The following is an 18,828-nucleotide window of genomic DNA, read 5'->3' as shown; positions in this document are numbered from 1 at the left end:
AAGTGATCAAAGCTGTTTGGATGTTTTTTTTGGATGTTTTGTCATTCCTCAGGAACTATTTTATATTGGACTCGTCAATCTCAGTCCATTGAATACTGAGAGCAATAACTAAACAAATTGCCTTTCATTAGACATTTAATAAATGGTTTTAATGACTAAAAGAATGAACAAATAATTAATAAATTATTTCAAGAAGTATAACTCTAATCTTGAAGTAATCATATTTTTTGTATTTTGTATCTCAGAATGACTCCATAAATTAGAAATTTGATTTCCCTTTGATTTCGATGATCAGATACATTGTAAATGACATATCTTTCTCATTTGGTCCACCCTCCTTTTTTCAGAACATATGTTATTAAATTCTTTACATGATATAAAATAAACCTTCCTAATTGTGTGATATGGGAAGAATTTGCTTTGAAAAAATATGTTTTCTGGTACAAGGTATAAATAGGCTTTTGTTTATCAAACAACTAAAAATACACTAAGCAAGAAATTCTCATTAGTGACAGTGTGATGCAATGAGCAGGACTTCTTTTGTGTCAGACAGATTAAGACTCAAACCAGTGTTCTGTACTATCTGATCTTAGGTGATAAGATTGTTCGAGGGTGTTAGTAGTAGTAGTACATGGCATTTACTGAGTACTTACTGTGTGCCAGTCTCTGTAACTGTATTATCTCATCCAATACTTTCTGCTGCTGAGGGAGAGAAAAACTGAGTAACTTCCTCAAGGCACAAGACTTAAGTGGCAGATTAGAACCAGAATCCTAATCCTGAAAGCCTGACTCCAGAGCCCTCCCTCTAAACCACTGTGGACAACTCTCTGAATCACTTTTGCCAATTGGGGAGTGATTTTTAGTAATGCCAACTTTATCTGACTGTAAAATGAATTAAACTAAGCTAGTCTATGCGAAATATCTATCATACTTTCTGGTACGTAGTAGACATTGAATGTGTTTTCTCTCTTTCCTCAATGAACATTAGTTTATTGATGTAGACTATATGATATATGTGATATAATTTTGTATTACTAAAATTTATTTCTAGCGCTGTTTTAACTGAAAAATTTTACAAACTAAAATTCAATCTCGAGTGATAGTTTAAATGAATTCTTTTAAATATATAAATATTTTTCTCAGAAAAATGTTCTTTTTGTTTTTAGTTATGATACAAGTTGTTTGGTAGACTGCTTGATGGAATGTGAGATATAAAAAAATTTAGGGAATCCCATAGGAATTTATGTCAGTGACCTATCATTAAGAATCTTCTTGTAATGTGAATGTTAATGACTCATTAATTGTTTAGTGAACCTAAATGAAGATTTTTTTCCTTTTTTTCTTCTTTCTTTCTTTCTCTTTCTTTCTTTCTTTCTTTCAGAGGGGGAGAGGAAGAGGGGTGGGAAGGGGCAGAGGGGGAGGGAGAGAGAGAATCCCAAGCAGGCTCCAGCCCAGGGTGGAGCCCAACAATGGGATGGATCTCACAACCCTGAGATCATGACCTGAGCCAAAATCAAGAGTTGGACGCTTAACCGACTGAGCCACCCAGGCTCCCTAAAGATTTTTTTTTCTTAAAATGTATTTTGCTCATCAGTTATTCCAATGATTATCTTGAATTTTATAACTCCCTTAATAATTAAGCCATTCCTTTAATTAAAAATTCCGTTGTAAAGTCCTGATTACCACTCTTGTCATGTGTAAACCAACAAAATTGCCTGGAAATATCAGTATTTTCAGTGACTACCTAAACCAGATTTTCCCTTACGCTTTGAAGTGACTTAAAAATCATTTGTCCAACCATGTTTTCTGATTGTTAGTTCAGGGAAAATTACCTATTGCACATACAATGTCAAAATTTTATTATATAGTTTTAACCCAATTGACAAAAAAATGAAATGTGATTGATTTCAGTTGGCAAAGAAGTGAAATCAGTACCTGTTGATAATGATTGTCTCTCTTGTGAAGGTTATTGTTAATATATGTAGAATATAGTATTTTGGCTTCCAAAAGCATTTAAGTATTTTTAAATATACACCTATCAAATTATATTCCCTTTATATTTTTTCAGAAAGAATGTATGTCTGTCACTTCTTACTATATATATTTGCTAGTTTGCCTTTTTTAGTTTACTAAATTATTAATGAAAATTCTTTAAGTAAAACAGACACAAAAAGTGTATTTGAGGTACATGTATTACTACTATTAGAGGAGGAAAAAAGCAAATAATAATTTATTTAGTGAGATTTAACTAAAGTAAAATGGAATTTATATTGAATTTACTGTGAAAATTAATTTTTAAGAAGTAAAAAATAAAATACATTAAGCATTCTGCCTGAAACATAAGGAAACTATAATTTAATGTTCAAATAACTTCCTCTTGTCAGGCAAGTCCTTTCTACTCTGTGAAGTCTCTACAAGAGATATCTAATAATAAAAGTTGTAGTACATCTAGCAATTTAATAAATTTGTCAGCTGTCAACAAGAGTGGATATTTTGTTTTATTCTAGATCTATGACTTATGATTTATTGACTTTTCAAATAAGCTGGTGTCTTATAGTCCATTTTAAAGTGTTTTTTATAATGAGTGATTGCTCTCACAATGATTCTTTCATAAAAAGTTTCCTTTAAATTTAGTGAAATGCATTTTTAATGCTATGTTAGTTTATGCTATTTCATTTTACAGCACATAATTTTACTCTATAAAAGTCAAGGCTTTTGCTTTATCTTTGCTGCCCCCCCAAAAAAGATAATTGTTTTGTCAAAGGGGTAACTGCAAATTATTTGTTGCAGAAATTTTGGCAACCATAAGCACATCTTTACTGAATTAGTTGCCTTAATTTTCCTCTAGTTTGTATATCCACATAGTTTCTCCTTTGATATTTCAATCAATCTTGTCACAATCTTATTTTTCACATGAAATAGCATTCATTTCTTCTAACTTTTCTCTCTTTATATTCCTTTTGAAAGAAAAATTCTTAATTCATTTTGATTTTATGATAATCATAGAGTCTAAAACTAAGATAAATATTATTTGCTTTTATAAGAACTATTGTCATATGTTTATCTCTTCACCTTCAGAAGCCCAGATTTTCTAATGAAAAGTGGGTATAATACTAAGAGTCTCCCCAGTGTTGAAGTTCTTTTCCCTTACTTTTTCCTGGATGTGATGACCATTATGTGCACTGAGTTGAATCTTTAAGAAAAGAATTAATAAGGCATCATCAGGAGATTCCAGTCAATTTAGTACTGTAATTTTATTTGCTTTTACTTTATTTTGTTTCTAGGTCCATGGTCTTATTACCTAGGCTGACAAGTCCCAAAGCTTTTTTTCTAGCTATCTTCTATTTAGGTCCATATACCCAAACCATGTAGAAGGTATCTCAAAATCAACATGCCTTAAATAAAAACCCAAAACTTTCTTCTTTGTGTAATTTCTGTTGCTTTTGATATTCTTTTTGTTTTTAAATTTTAGAATTAGTTTTAATATTTGTGAAAGACTTCATTTTTTTAGAGCAGGTTTGGGCTTACAATAAAATCAAGAAGAAGATAGAGAGATTTCCCATGCACTCCCTTTCCCCACACATGCATACCCTCCCCCTTAATCAGCGTCACTCACCAGAATGACACATTTTTTTTACCAAGGATGAAACTAAATTGTTACAGTATAATCATTCAAAGTCTGTAGTGTATCTTAGAATTCCCTCTTGGTGTTTTACATTCTGTGGGTTTGGACAAAATATAATGACATATACCTATAAAATATTTGCACTTCCCTAAAAATTTTTTGTGCTCCACTTATTCATCTTTTTCCTGCTCACACTCTCCCTCTGGAAACCACTGGTCTTTTTATTGTCGCTAATAGTTTTGTCATTTCCACAATGTCATAGTTGAAATCACATAGTATGTAAGCTTTTCAGATTGTCTTCTTTCACTTAGTAATATACAGTTAGGATCCCTCCATGGCTTTTCATGACTTGATGGTTCATTTCTTCTTAGCACTGAATATATACATTCCTTTGTCTGTATGTAGCACAGTTTATTTATTCATTCACCTATTGAAGGACATCTTCGTTGTTTCCAAGTTTTGGAAATTACGACTAAAGCAGCTGCAAACATTTTGCAGGTTTTTCTGTGGGTGTAAGTTTTCAACTCCTTTGGGTAGATATCAAGGAGGATGATTGCTGGTTTATATGATGAAAGTATGTTTAGTTTTGTAAGAAACCTCTCAACTGTCTTCCAAAGTGCCCATACCATTTTCTGTCTTTCACCAGCAGTGAATGAGAATTCCTGTTGCTCCATAACCTCACTAGCATTTGGTGTTGTCAGTGTTCTGGAATCTGGCCACTGTAGAAGGTGTGTAGTGGTATCTCATTGTTTTTATTTGCATTTACCTGATGATGTGACGTGGAGCATCTTTTTATATCCTTATTTGTCATTCTTTATCTACTTCAGTGAGGTGTCTGTTCAGGACTTGGGTTCAGTTTTTAATCAGCTTGTTTGTTTTCTTATTGTTCAGTTTTAAGAGTTCTTTTATATTTTGGATAACAGTCCTTTCATCAGATATGTCTTTGGCAAATATTTTCTCCCAATCTGTAGCTTGTCTTTTAATTCTCTTGATATTGTCTTTCCTGGAGAAGATTTTAATTTTAATAAAGTCCAACTTATTAATTATTTCTTCATGGATTGTTTCTTTGATGTTTATCTAAAAAGTCATCACCATACTCAAGGTCATCTAGGTTTTTTCTTATGTTATCTTTTAGGAGTTACTTAGTTTTGCATTTTACATTTAGGTCTGTGATCCGTTTTGAGTAGACTTTTGTGAAGCATGTAAGGTCTGTTTTCTAGATTTACTTTTTCATGTGGTTGACCAGTTTTTCCAGCAGCATTGTTGAAGACACTTTGCTCCATTGTATTTCCTTTGCTCATTTGTCAAAGATCAGTCAACTCTATTTATTGGTGTCTATTTCTTGGCTCTCTCTTCTGTTCCATCCATTGATCTATTTTTTATTCTTTCACTAATTCTACACTGTCTTGATTACTATAGCTTTATAGTAAGTCTTGAGGTTAGTAGTGTCAGTCTTCCAACTTTGTTCTTTAGTACTTTGTTGGCTATTTTTTGCCTCTTTATATAAATTTTGGATATATTGTGACTATCCATAAAATAACTTACTGGGTTTTTGACTAATATTGCACTGAACCTATAGATCAATTTGGGAAGAACTGACATCTTGATATTTATTCCTTCTATTCATCCACCTGGAATATCTCTCCATTTATTTAGTTCATTTTTTTAATATAATTTTGGAGAGTTTTATGATTTTTATCATATAGATCTTGTATATATTTTGTTAGATTTACCATAAGTATTTTTGGGGGGTGCTAAAGTAAATGGTACTGAAATTTTAATTTCAGATTCCACTTGTTCATTGTTGGTTTGTGGGAAAACAGATGACTTTTTAAATTAATCTGTATCCTGCAAGCTTGCTATAATTGCTTATTAGTTCCAAGAGGTTTTTTGTGGATTCTTTTGGATTTTTCTACACAGATAATCATGCCACCTGCAAACAAAGACAGTTTCATGTCTTCCTTACCAATTTGTATATGTTTCCTTTTTTTTTCTTTTTTTCTCACAATAGCAAGGACTCCTAGTATGATGTGGAAAAGGAGTGGTGAGAGGGGACATCATTGCCTTGTGTCTGATCTTAGTGGGAAAACTGAGTTTTTCATCATTAAGTATGATGTTAGCTGTAGGTTTTTTTTTTTTTAAGATTTTATTTATTAGAGAAAGAGAGAGCAGGAGAGAGCGAGCGAGGGAGCATGGGATGGGTGGGGGAAGGGTGGAGGGAGAGGGAGAAGCAGGCTCCCTATTGAGTGGGGAGCCCATCACAGGACTCATCTTGGGGCTCAATCCCAGGATCCTGAGATTATAACCTGAGCCGAAGGCAGATGCTTAACCGACTGAGCCACCCAGGCACCCCTAGCTGTAGGGTTTTAATAGATAGTTTTTATCAAGTTGAGAAAGTTCCTTGTTTACTATGAGTTTTTATCATGAATTGTTGTTGAATTGTGTCAAATGCTTTTTCTGTATCTATTGATATGAACATGTCATTTCATATCTTTTCAGCCTGTTGATGTGATAGATAATATTAATTGATTTTTGAATCTTGAACTAGCCTTGCATACTGTGGAGAAATCCCACTTGGTTGTGTTGTATAATTCTTTTTATACTTTTTTGGATACAATTTGTTGAGGTTTTTTGCATTTATGTTCATGGGAGATACTGGTCTGTAGTTTTCTTATAATGTTTTTGTCTGGTTTTGATATTAGAGTGATGTTGGGCTCAAAGAATGAGTTAGGAAGTAGTTACTCTGCTTCAGTCCTCTAAAAGATATTGTAGAGAATTGGTATAATTTCTTTCCATTTAAAGTGTTTGGTAGAATTCACTAGTGAACACATCTGGGCCTGGTGCTTTCTGTTTGGGAAAATTGTTAAATACTGAGTCAGTTTCTTTAATAGATACAGGTCTGTTCAGGATGTCTTTCTTTTTGTGTGAGCTTTGACAGGTTGTGTCTTTCAGGTACTGGTCCTTCTCATTATGTTATCAAATCTGTGGGCATAGAATTGTTCCTTTTTGTCCTTTTAATTTCCATAGGATCTGAGGTTACATCCCTTCTTTGATTTCTGATATGAGTATTTTGTGTCCTCTCTTTTTCTTAGACTGGCTAGAGTCTTAATCAATTTTATGGATGTTTTCAGTGAACCAGCTTTTTGTTCCATTGATTTTCTCTCTTGATTTCCTCTTCTCAATTGCTTTCATTTATACCTTAATTCTTATTATTTCTTTTTTTGTGTTTACTTTGGATTTAGTTTGCTCTTCTTTTTCTAGTTTCCTAAGGTGGAAATGTAGATTATTATTTTAGATCTTTCTTCTTTTCTACAGGTGCATAATCGAGGTTTGAACACAACTCCAGTGTGTGGAGAGGTAGTTCCCTGTACCACTGTCACCACCAGACAGTTCTCTGTAACACAAGCTGGTTGTCCTACAATTTAATTCAATTCTAATACTATCTCCTTGGAGATAGTGTCAGATCCCACATGTTAAGGGACCAGTCATAGAAGACTGGTGCTCTGACTTTAGACACCAGTCACAAGCCCAGATTATCACCTGTGCTTTTGACCAACTGACTGTAGATTGGAGATTCGAACAACCCCCTCCTTGGTCTTCTGATGCCTAGTGTTACCTGGACCCGTGACAGACTGACTATCAATCAGACGTTCCTCTACCACCTCCTTCAGTTGAATTAATTTGCTGGAGTGTCTCACAGAGCACAGGGAAATATTTTACTGACTGGATTTCTGGTTTATTATGATGAAAGATACGGATGAACGTTTAGATGAACATCCAGATGGAAGAAATGCATAGGGCAATGTATGGGGAAAGGGCACAGAGCTACCATGCCCTCGGCAGGCCACTCTGCCTTCTTCTCCACATGCTTGCAGACCCGCTCTCTGAACCTGTCCTTTGTGATTTTATGGAGGCTTCATTACATAGGTATGATTGATTCAATCATTGGCTGTTGGTGATTGGACTCTGTGTCCAGGTTCTCTCCTTCCCTGCAAGATAGGGTGGGGGAGGTGGGATTGAAAGTTCCAACCTTCTAATCACATGACTGGCTTCACTGGCAACTAGCTGTCCTCCTTAGGTGAGTTCCAAAAGTCATCTCATTAACATGACAAAAGATATCTTTCTCACAACCATCACTGAGGAAATTTCAAGGGTTTTAGGAACTTTGTGCCAGAAACAGGGATGAAGACCAAATATGTACATTGGTATTATAAGTATCACAGCATTCGGTGCTATAAATTTCCTTGTAAGCATTGCTTTCACTCCATTCCAAAAATTTTACTAAGTTGTGTTTTCATTTCATTCAAAATATTTTTAATATCTCTTGAAATTTCATTGACTCATGTTATTTAGAGGTGTGCTTTTACTCTCTTTGTGTTATGGGATTTTCCAGTTATCTTTCTATTACTGATTTCTAATTATTAATTTTGTTGTGATCTGAGAGTAGACATTGTATGATTTTTATTCTCTTTAATTTGTAAGATGTTGTTTATAGCCCTGAATGGGATCTAGCTTAGTGAATGTTCCATGTGAGCTTGAGAGAAATATGTATTCAGCTGTTGTCAGATGAAGTCGTGTAGAGCTATCAATTATCTCCAGTAATTTGTTGGTGTTGTTGAGTTCAACTATGTCCTAACTGATTTTCTGCCTGCTGTATTTGCCTATTTCTGAGAGAGGTGTTGAAATCTCCAAGGGTGACAGTAGATTCATCTGTTTCTCCTTGCAGTTTTAGCGGTATTTGCCTCACATAGTTTGATCCTCTGTTGTTAGGCACGTATACTTGAAGAAATGTAATGTCTTCTGAAGAATTGACTCCTTTATCATTATATAATGCCCTTCTTAATCTCTGATAACTTTCCTTGCTTTGAAGACTGCCCTGTACAAGATTAATGTAGGTACTTCTATTTTTTTGGATTGTTGTTAGCATGGTATACTTTGTTCCTATATATATACTTTTAATCTATATGTGTCTTTATATTTAAACTAGGTTTCTTTTAGACAACATATAGGTGGGTTGTGTTTTTCACTTCATTCTGACAGTTTCTGACCTTTAACTGATGCATTTAGACATTGACCTGCAAGTTGATTATTTATATAATTGGATTAATATCTACCATGTTTGTTACTGTTTTATATTTGTTGTCTTGTTCTTTGTTCTTGCTTTTGTCTTCTACTTTTTTCCTGCCTTTTTTGGTTTTAAGTAAGCATTTTATATAATTCCATTTTCTCTCCTTTCTTAGAAGTGTATCAGTTAAAATTACTTTTTTAACCTTTTTAAATGGTTGCCATAGAGTTTGCAACTAATGTCTACTATCAACAGTATACAACTTCATGGGTATTGTGTGTACTTCATAACAACAAAATAATCATTCCTTTTTCTTATCCCTAGTATCCTTGCTGTCATTAAATTCATATGCCATTAATTTCATATATAAGCATACATAATCATATATACAAATGCATAAATGTATAAGCATACATAATGAAATACAGTGTTGCTGTTATTATTTTGAATAAACTGTTGTGTCTTAGATCAATTTAGAATTAAAAAAATAAAAATTTTTATTTTACCTTCACTATTCCTTCTTTAGTGCTCTTGCTTTTCTTTATATAGATCCAGGTTTCTGACCTATTATTATTTTCCTTCTCTCTAAAGAATATTTATTAACATTTTTTGCAAGCCAGGTCTACTAGCAACAAATTTCCGCAATTTTTGTCTGAGAAAGTCTTTATTTCTCCTTCACTTTTGAAGGATAATTTTTCGGGGTAGAGAACTTGAGACTGCTGGGCTTTTTTGTTTTTTTGTTTTATTTCTCATCACTTTAAATTTTTCACTCCATTCTCTTCTTGCTTGCATGGTTTCTGAGGAAAATCAGATGTAATTCTTATCTTATTTCCACTCTTGATATTGTGTTTTTTTCCCTTTGGCTTCTTATAAGAATTTTTTGTTATGTTTGATTTTCAATAATTTGAACATGATGTACCTAGGTATAGTTTATTTTGACATTTTATCTTGATTGATGTTCTCTGAATTTTCTGAATCTGTCGTTTGGTTTCTGATAAAAATTTGGGGGAAATTCTCAATCATTGTTTTTTAAAAATATTTCTTCTGTTCCTTTCTAGCATTCCTCTCTTTCTGGTATTCCCATTCTGTGTATGTTACACATTTTGTAGTTGTCCCACAGTCCTTGGTATTCTTTTCTTTCTTTTTCTTTTTTTTTCAGATTTTGTTCTCTTTGGTTTTGGTTTTTTCAGGATTCTATTGATATATACTCTAGTTTACAGTTTTTTTTCCTCAGCCATATTCAGTCTACTAATATTCCCATCAAACACACTTGTCATTTCTTTTACAGTATTTTTTATTGCTAGCATTTCTTTTTTGTTCTTTCTTAGGAATTCCATCTCTCTGCTTTTACATTGTCCATTTGTTCTTTTATGATGTCTCTTTTATCCATTAGAGCCCTTAACATAAGGGCTTAGCATAATTTTTTCTTGGTAATCAGAGACCATGTACTTGGTAAAAGGAACTGCTATAAATAGGCCTGTAGTAATGTGGTGAGGTGTCAGGGAGAGAAAGCATCCTTAGCCCTGTAATTAAATATTAGTCTTTTAGTCAGCCTGTGCCTCTGGACTGTGAACTTTTTTCCAGCCCCCTTAGGTGGTAGAAGATGACTATAGTTGACTGTAGTTGGATATTTCCCTTCTCTAGGTCCGTTAGGCTCTTAGAATACCTCAGCAGGTTAGGATTGGTTAACTAGTTTCTCCCCAGGGCAGGCCTCATTAACAGATTGCTCTGGTATATTTCAAGTTCATTTTCCTTTTCCCTGGGAAGCCTGGGAGGATTTTTCTGATATTTATTAAGAAAACCTGGTTGATCTCCTGGAAATAAAGATGCTGTTAATGTAGAGTCCTCTCTATGACTGGAGGGGTTGAAAGCACTGAGATTCCAGCAATTTGTCAGTTACAGTTCAGTTTTCCCCACCTGGGTGCTGTTTGCCACAGTGGTTTCCACTTGTGAGTCTCTGCTCTGATAACCCATGACTCCCTATAGTTTGGTGTTTGTCTCCCCAATCTTGGGGGCATCGGTTTGCCCTGTTCTTTTTCTCTTTTATTGGATCCTAGAAGAGTTGTTGATTTATCAGTCTGTTCAGCTTTATTTGATAGAATTGATGGACTCATGGATTCCAGGATTTTTACTTTCAGAACCAGAAACCTCTATATTGCTTTGTTTTATCTCTCTCTTACTGCTGGTTTGCCCTGGATTTGAGCAGCATTATAAAAGTGTGCAGCAGAGTGAGGAAACTGAAGCACTAGCATTTTGACAGCAGAAATGAAAAGAAGAGCCCCACAACCAGAAATTATTGGGGAAATCATGGAAAGGGAAGAACTTTGGAAGTGGCTCACTAACATTGTGTATGAATTCAGCTCTGAGCCATACCTTTGTGATTCTGATCTGAATCAGAGGTCTAACCATTGCATTGAAGCAAGATAAAGAACCAAAAGTCATTCAGGTTGGAAAGGAAAAAATAGAACTATCCCTTTTACAAATGACATGATTGTCTATGTAAAAAAATTCATAAGGATTAACACACACAGAATTCTAGTAAGCAAGTTCAGAAAATTTGCAAAAGATAAGTTTCTCATGCAAAAATAAATTTTATTTCTGTGCATTAACAATGTGTAGTAGGAAACCAAATGAAAAATACCTTTAACAATAGCTTCAGAAATTTAAATATTGAAAATATAAATGTCTAAAACATGTAAGGATCTGTGTGCTGAAATCCACAGATTGCTGATAAAAGAAATGGAAGTATTAAGTAAATGTATATGAAGACTCAACATAGTAAATATGTCATTGAATTAATCTCTAGATTTAACACAATACTAACTTAAATCCTGACTAGATTTGTTTGTTGATATATGTGAGGTGATTCTAAAGTTAAAGTATGGAAAGTTAAAGTAACTAGGATAACTAAAATGACTTTGAAGAAGAATAAAGTTGAAGGAATAATACTTCCTGGCTTTAAGACGTACTCTAAACCTCTAATAATGAATACAGTATGTGATATCAGCAAGGCAATAGACACATGTATCTCTACAACAGAAGAGTCTAGAAATAGTCCCACACACCTATGGACAATTGATTTGTGGCAAAGGTACAAAATCAATCTAAGGGAGGAAGGATAGTTGTATGCCAAAAAATGGCTCGACCTAAACCTCACACCTTAAAAAAAATTAACTCAAAATTAACTCTAAATGTAAAATATAAAACTGTAGAACTTTTAGAAGAAATATAGGAGAGGATCTTCTGATCTAGACTAGGCAACATCATTTTAGACATGACAATAAAAGCATGTACATAAAGGACAAAAATTTGATAATTTGACTTTGACTTCATCGAAGTTAAAATCTTTTAGTTTGCAAAAGATGCAATGAAAAGACATGTTACAGACTGGAGGAAGATAGTAAAAAATCTTTACTTGACAAAGGATTATATCAAGAATATACAAAGAAGTCCCTTAAACTTTAATAGTAGGAAAACATAAAATCCAATTAAAAAAATGGGCTAAAACTTGAACAGACACTTGACCAAAGAGGATATAAGGATGTCAAAATAGCACATGAAAAGATGTTCAGTATCATTAATGAATAGGGTAATGTATATTAAAACCAGTATAGGATGCAACTACACACATAGTAGAATCGCCATAATAACAATTACTCATGGTGCCATGTGCTGGCAAGGATGAGAAGCAACTAGAATATATTACTGATGGGATTGCCAAGTGTTACAGCCACTCTGGCAGTTTGGCAGTTTATTACAAAGTTAAACATACACACTTACCTTATAATTCAGCCTCTCTACTCATAGGTTTGTATTTATGAGAAATGAATGAAAACTGTGTTCACACAGAAGCCTTTATATGAATGTTTATAGTAGTCCTATTCATAATTGTTGTTAACTAGATACAACTCAAATGTACACAGACTGTGGCAATCCATTTATAAAATGAAATACTATTCAGCATTTAGAGGAATAAACTCTGGACATATACAACTACTTGGATGCATCTCAAAGGCAATATGTTGAGGTCAGAAAGACAAACTCAGAAGGTTCCATATTATATGATTCAATTTATATGACATTCTTGAAATGTCAGAACTGTAGTGATAGATAAGAGATGAGTAGTTATTCAAGATTATGGGAGTTGGAAGAATGTGATTGTAAAGCTATAAAGGGATAGGATAAATGAAGGTTTTCTTGGTGTGATGGAACTGATCTGTATCTTGATTGTGGTGGGTTTATACAAATCTACATATCTTCCATTTTCAGAATTATACACACACACACAAAAGAAAAGAAGAAATAAGAAAAGTCAGGATTTTTTTTTTTTGCCTGATTATTTAAAAGATAATTAAAAATGATAGAAAATTCCTGTAAAGCCTGAATACCAAATAATTATTTCAGCTTTCTGTGTAGTCAGCTGTTGTAATATTTATTTTCTTTATTGGATAATTTTAGCCCTTCCAGGGTATACTTTTTAATCCTGCTTCTGTTAAATAGGCTGGGCTTGGCTGAAAATGGAGCTAGCACCAGGATAAAGGACTGGCCATTTGGCCTCCCTGCTGTGGCGTATTTTGATCTTTTTTTTTTTTTTTTTAAAGATTTTATTTATTTATTCACAAGAGACAGAGAAGAGAGAGAGAGAAGCAGAGGGAGAAACAGGCTCCCAAGGAGCAGGGAGCCCGATGTGGGACTCGATCCCAGGACCCTGGGATCATGACCTGAGCCGAAGGCAGACGCTTAACCATCTGAGCCACCCAGGCGCCCGCTGTGGCGTATTTTGATCTTGAAGGACATTAGAGGATGCATACATAGTTAAGGTCACACATGTGTCATTATAATCTCTCTATTTTACTTTTGAAATTTTGAACTTCTTAGGTGTTAGGAAGTTACATCATGAAATTTCTGAAGTATTCATGTATCCGTGGATTACACATGGTTGCTCTAGCACGTCCACTCAATTTTCATAAAGGGTCAAACACATTTAGAGCATTGGAAGTGGTCATTTTTCGATTGGGATTAAATTGTAAACTAGTAGGCTTTGAGAGTTATTTCTTCTACAGTAGAGCCTTTTTAGTATATATCTATTGGCTATTTAGAGTTATGAATGGAGCTGATCAAAAGGCTATTTTGTTCTCAAACTATGTAAATACCGGTGGATACTCTATACTAACATATAACTATGTCATAAGAGGTTTAGAATAAATTCCTTTGGAAGTAAAAATTTTAAAATTTTGTTTCCTATATAAGACAGATTTTGACATATTTCAGTCACAAGTTTATAGACTTTGACTTTTTGGCTATACTATATTTTGTCAGAAATAAAATAGGCTGATGAAACATAAAATCAAAATGTGTTAACAGAAGAAGATAAAAATGTGTAATAGCCTGATTAACTTTAAAATAGGGCCTTTAAAGAATACTCTTAAATAGCCATGACAGTAGTAGCAAATTCAGTTTATAAGGCTGCCTGTTTCCTTATCAGGCTGTAAGAAAAGGTGGAAATTACCGAGAGATTTCACAGTTAAGGGCAGGCTTAATGATTTCATGTGCTCCCAGTGTATTCCATCTGTCCTTACATTTTACTGTGCTGCATTTCACTGTTTTCCTTATTTGACTCTGCAGATAAATGTATTTTACTTATTTCGACATGTATCTTCACTTGATGTCCGAACTGATGAATGTGACAGTTTGTGTATCAGGTTCATTGCATACATAGGCAGGTAGGCAGTGTTCTTTTAAGAGCTCATCTTCAGGAATGCATTGTCTAAAAGTGACCGTTAAATGTACCTGGTTTAGAAACTTTGGTTTAGAGCTTTCTAATTTTGAACTGTGAAGGAATTTAACCCTTCTAACTTTTGTGAGGTTTTTTTTTGCATGTGTGTCACTAGAAACTAATTGTTTTGAGTGAGAAATTATCTTGAGTATGGACTTGAGTTGATTTCTTTTACAGTTTTTTCCTGCTCTGATCACTCTCATCTCAGAAAAGTTTTCTAGTCAAAGAAATAGCATAGAAACAATGGTATTAGATATTATATATAATTTTAATCATCCTTTGCAAGATTTTAATGTATCTAATACCAAATTAAGCTACATAAAAGATGAAACCTTATGAAAAAAAATCAAAAGATTTTCTCCCCTTGTTGGTACCTTAATCTTAATGAAACTTAATCTACTTCTGAATTTATTCTGGCAATTACTTTGTCCATAGGGTTTCTTAAGATATTAAAAACATCCTTTTAAATGGGGAGGAGATGTTGGATCTTGGGCAGTCTTTAATTTTTTACATTATGAATTCCATTCTTCTCTGTGTATTTAAGCAGTTCGTCTAGCTGAGGTACTTGGCTTGTTTCAGTACAAAGCAGATTGAAAAGCCAGTTTCTGTATCCTAAGAACTGCCTTTGAACTGAACTTAAGTTACATATTCAATCTCAGTCGTTTCAGTTATACATTAGGTCTGTCTTTATATTACATCTTTAAATAATCAAATACCTCAAAGATAACAAAAGTTTTAGGATCACATGACATGAGTTATTCACATTAGTTTCTTTTAAAAAATAAATAATAGACAAATTGAAATGGATAAAGTTATATTAAAATCAAGTCAAAATCTATATATAAATTTTAATGGAACCTAAATATAGTACATATTTTTCATTAGAAACATAAATTAGTCATGTTCTTACATAGTTTTTAAATATTCTCAGGTATTTGTGGCCCAAGACTATGTGGTATTCTTTAATAATATGGACCAGAAAGCTCTAGAGAGATAATAAATATGCTAAGTCATTGGAGGTATTATTATACTATTATCTTCATTTTTCCTAAGGCCTAGCCCTTTATGAGTATGTTACTTGAAATAAATACTATTTTCTAATTTAATGGGAGCTTATTAAGAACTGGAAATGGTAATTATTTTTTAAGAATAACCCTATAGATTGTTAGTGTCATTTTCCTGAAAGGGAGACAGGATTATTAAACACCCTTAACTATTCCTGAAGTAGAATTACTACGTATAGAACATGATATGTTATAGTACTGTCTATTGAAAAGTTTAGCAGTTTTACTTTATGAGATAAAAGTCAGTACGCTTTTTGTCTGTCAAGTAAAATATTCCATGAAAATCTCTTTCTAGGTATTGCTATACTTTTCAAGAGAATCTTCTATGTTGTGTATACTAGTTTTGGCTGACAGATACTTGGTTTTCGGTTATCCTATATACTTAGATCCTCTACAGATGAACTGATGTGTCTAGACAGGAAGTGGTATGTAGGAGATATAGGAATGGGCTGAAGTATCCTTTATATTTGCCTTTGTATCTAGGGGAGTTGGAAATAGGCAAGAATGGAGAGAAATTTTGTATGGCAGTACACAGAATTTTGCAAGTTTATTGTGAGCCCTGCAGCAATCCGATGCATTTTAGTTACTGGTAAGTTTGTTAAATTATGTTTGAAAATGTACCTCTTCGAAGATGGCCATCTATTTACTATTACATCCACCATGTCAAATATACCTATTTTAAAGATTTTTTTTTTTGAAAGGATGTGGTATTGCTATTGCATTCAGTTTTAGGTATAAATTTAAAATACTTTTGTTAGTGAATGCATTTGACATTTCAATCGTTGTTGTAGCTAAAACTGAAGTGAAATTAACTTTATATGGGTAGCATAGTCATATGTTAAGATTTTGGAGTAAAGTTAATATTTCTGATGCTGTAATGGAACTCCACTGTGATTAGAAGTCTGAGCTAATTCCTTAGATGTTTGAGAAAGAGTAGTCCTTCTGACATAAAAGAATAAGAAAATCCATGGCATCCTTGTAGTTTTACACAGTTCTACATAGGAGTAATTTATTGTAAGAAATATTTTTTGCATTTTTTTCATGGACCATAGGGACCGTAGGCATTTCCAGTGTTTCTTTTTGGCAGTGCTGATTTTTAGGAATTTTAGTAATCTTTCCCCCTACATCGTTAACTCAAGTGTAGGTAAGAATTCCATGAAAAGATTAGGACATTGTGTAATCTCTATGCAGTAGTTCTTTATTCTTCTCAAATATTTAGGCAGAAGTATTTTCTGCAGTAGTACCTGTGCAATTATTTGTGAAGTGGCTTTTACTATTGATACAATTCATTAAAAATGGACTAGATTGCCTAATAGCTGTTCTTCTTTACAGAAACATTAAAAAAATCCCAAGAGATTCTTTGGTAGTTGTGTTTTATTTGTAAATGTCTAACTATAGGGCGAAGTAAAAGAACATCGTTGCCTTGTGGTACAAGTTTACTTTTTTTGTGTGGTTTAAAGAAATAGGGCCAATTAATGTAATTGAATTTTAATTTCCTGTAATGAAATACTTTATTTCCAGATATACTATATTTTTTCTAGCTGATATCATGTAACCCATTAAACTATCAGTTTTTATAATAATGATAATTTTGCTATTGATTCTTTCAATGAGACTGTTTCTGATTTGAACAAGAATAGCCACATTATCAGAGAAATGTGTTGTCAATTTTACTGAAACCAGAAGAGCTAGAATAACTTGAGAATAGAATCACTTTTGGAATTAGTGATTTTCAAGTTTTCCTCATTAACAAATTTTCTTAATTCCTTGCAGGAATGAGTACTTGTGAATTTAAAATATATTTAGAAATTTGTGGTTTTACCCTTTCTTGTGAATATAAATAGGTAATTTAGGCTATATTACAAAGCACAGCAAATAGATATTTTAATTGCTGTTGAAGTTTGGCTTGTCATTTATTGTTATCAACTACAATAAGCATAAACAATGAAAGAATATATATTTTCTTAATTAGGAATGCCATCATCTATTAATGCTGCTAGTTGAAAAATTTTCAGCGTAACTTTGTGAAGTAATACATTATCAAAGCTTAATTCAATGCAATCATTTTTTCTTTCGTTTCTTTCTTCATTCAACAGACATATCAAGTGCTTTATCTTTGTCTGGCACTTATCTTTGTGTGCTTTTATGTGTTTGTGTATACATTGTGTAATTAACTGCCATTTTCATTTCAATATTATACAGACATTTATTTTTCTGCTCTCATGAGCTTTCCTGAGGGCATATATGGACATAATAAATAACATGTTGCATATTTCTCTGGATATTTTCTAAAAAATATAATTTTTTTTTGAAAAATAGGTCTAAATGAAAAGTTTATTTTAAAAACAGGTGTGTTCTTCCAAAGCAATATTGCATACATATTTAAAATTCTCTAAGATAGTATGTTCTTCAAAAGAATGTTATGATAAAAGTCTTAATTGTGGAGAATTGATTTATTTGTGGGTGTGTTTCTTATGTTAGATTTACTTGAAGCAGATAATGTACGTAAGTGTAGATGAACTTCAGTGTTTGGCTTTGGAATGTAAAAAACTATGAATTTATGTTTTGATTTATGATATTTAATTTTAAAGAGATGAGACTAGTTTTCTCATGCTTGTGAGAAAATATATTCCTGTACAATATAAGGTATAATAATCATTGTCAGCAAAATAGAGATTAGATTTAAATTCAGTTGTTCTTTTGGCATAATAAAATTCTAAAATGGAACACTGTGTTTATAATCAACATTTGATAATTATGTAATGAAATTATCTGTACTTTACATGCAGTGCTACTCTTTTGGCATTCCTGGTTGAACTACTTAAAAGTTCAGTAGCCATGCAAGAACAGATGCTGGGTGGAAAAGGCTTTTTAGTCATTGGCTACTTACTTGAAAAGGTAAGTGATATGTATTGATGGTTTTATTGTATAGTATTCATAGCTGAACAACTGACAACCCCTAATTATATTTTTTCTATAGTTTCTCTTTTCATCGCCTGCTCATTATTGTTGGCTAATTCCCAAATATATGCTTTTATGTTTTGCATTTAGACTTAAGTGTAGACATTGAACTAAATTGGTTGTTATAGAAATCTATATAATAAAGGAATTTTGAGTGAAGATAGAAACTAAAGAAATTTTTTCCCTCTGTCTTTAATCAAAGTTACAAGTATTTCCCCTTAATTCTTTTTTCTAGTTGTTTCTTTGCTATCTTTACATTCAAACTGATTTCTTAGAAGTTTTGTCAATTTTATTTTAAATGGACTTTTAGTTTTTGCTTAATTTTCCAATTATAAGG

General features: G+C 32.8%; 1 protein-coding gene across 9 annotated transcripts in view; it reads left to right on the top strand.

Moving 5' to 3' along the window:
• Positions 1-18,828, top strand: part of NBEA (neurobeachin) — a 680,995-nt gene that overhangs the window by 141,501 nt on the left and 520,666 nt on the right. For all 9 annotated transcript variants that reach the window (XM_064586204.1, XM_054506303.2, XM_064586203.1 and 6 more), the window contains exon 11: positions 18,320-18,428. In XM_064586204.1, coding sequence (XP_064442274.1) covers positions 18,320-18,428 — 109 coding nt within the window. The remainder of the gene's footprint in view (positions 1-18,319; positions 18,429-18,828) is intronic.

Source organism: Mirounga angustirostris, unplaced genomic scaffold (genome assembly GCF_029215605.1).
Source record: "Mirounga angustirostris isolate CCGP_5_RB_7025 unplaced genomic scaffold, mMirAng1.0.hap1 SCAF_3, whole genome shotgun sequence".
Classification (NCBI taxonomy): domain Eukaryota; kingdom Metazoa; phylum Chordata; class Mammalia; order Carnivora; family Phocidae; genus Mirounga; species Mirounga angustirostris.
The sequence above is the reverse complement of the archived record's forward strand: the minus strand, read 5'-3'. Positions and strand labels throughout refer to the sequence as shown.